Source organism: Microtus ochrogaster, unplaced genomic scaffold, assembly GCF_000317375.1.
Source record: "Microtus ochrogaster isolate Prairie Vole_2 unplaced genomic scaffold, MicOch1.0 UNK32, whole genome shotgun sequence".
Classification (NCBI taxonomy): domain Eukaryota; kingdom Metazoa; phylum Chordata; class Mammalia; order Rodentia; family Cricetidae; genus Microtus; species Microtus ochrogaster.
The window spans coordinates 2,966,045-2,967,146 of NW_004949130.1; the positions used below are offsets into that span (position 1 = coordinate 2,966,045).

The 1,102-nt window shown below is 51.4% G+C and overlaps 1 protein-coding gene across 1 annotated transcript in view; it reads right to left on the reverse strand.

Annotated features, from left to right (window-relative positions):
• The window catches only part of Rhpn2 (rhophilin Rho GTPase binding protein 2), a 58,166-nt gene that overhangs the window by 31,878 nt on the left and 25,186 nt on the right, over positions 1 to 1,102 (reverse strand). Inside the window, exon 3 of the mRNA XM_005368419.3 lies at positions 959 to 1,087. Within this exon, the coding sequence (XP_005368476.1) occupies positions 959 to 1,087 (129 nt within the window). The remainder of the gene's footprint in view (positions 1 to 958; positions 1,088 to 1,102) is intronic.

The window sequence follows — 1,102 nt, forward strand, 5'->3', positions numbered from 1 at the left end:
TTGTGACACTTAGGAATGGGCCTTGGGCAAACTAAGCAAACACTGCATCACTGAGCCACCTGGTACTTCTCCAGGGAGTAGAGGCAGGGGCTCTAGCACTGAGTAACACCCCAGCCTCTCACTGGGGGATACTAGGCAGGGGCTCTACCACTAAGCCACACCTCAGCCCCTCACAGGAGGATTCTAGGCAGGGACTCTACCACTAAGCCACACCTCAGCCCCTCACAGGAGGATTCTAGGCAGGGACTCTACCACTGAGTCACACCCAGCCTCTCACTGGGGGATTCTAGGCAGTGGCTCTACCACTGAGCCACACTCCCAGACCCTCACTGGGGGATTCTAGGCAGGGGCTCTACTACTGAGCCACACCCCAGCCCCTCAATGTGGGATTCTAGGCAGCGGCTCTACCACTGAGCTACATCTCCTGACCACTTTATTTTTACTCTGACATAATATTTTGCTATGAAGCTTGAGCTGGCTTCAAACTCATGATCCTCCTGTCTCAGCTCACTGAATAGCTATGATTATTGCCCCAAGCTACCAGACCACATTGGTTATTTCTTCTTAAACATGGGCATTTCTCCACACCACCCTCTGTGACTCACCTACAGGGAGCAGAGAATAAATCCTGTGCTTTCCTGAGGGCCTTACCTCAAACACTCATTCTTCATTTCTCAAGTATTTATCAGGGTCCATTTCTAAAGGATCCCATTGTTCCCTCTTCCTGTGGGCATCTAGATAGGTTCCCCACTCTTCAGAGTAAAATACGTACATCAAAGCAGTTTATACTTTTTGGCATTCAATCTGCATTCCAGTTCTTTCCCTGCAAACCAAATCACAGGTTCATCCCTTTCACTCCCATTGCGCTGCCCGGTCCACTACACCAGTTTGGTGCAGCATTCTGGATATGGACACACTATGCGGTCCAGAGAGCTTCTGGAAAACACTGCTCACTCACTCGGTGCCCTGGTACACTCCCACGGAGATGTTGAGCCCCTCCAGCTCCTCCTTCAGCATCTGCAGGTCTGAGTTGACAAAGCTCAGCTCCAGGCGAACCTGCTCCCGCACCTTCTGGTTCGTGGCCACTCTGTTGAGAGAGAGA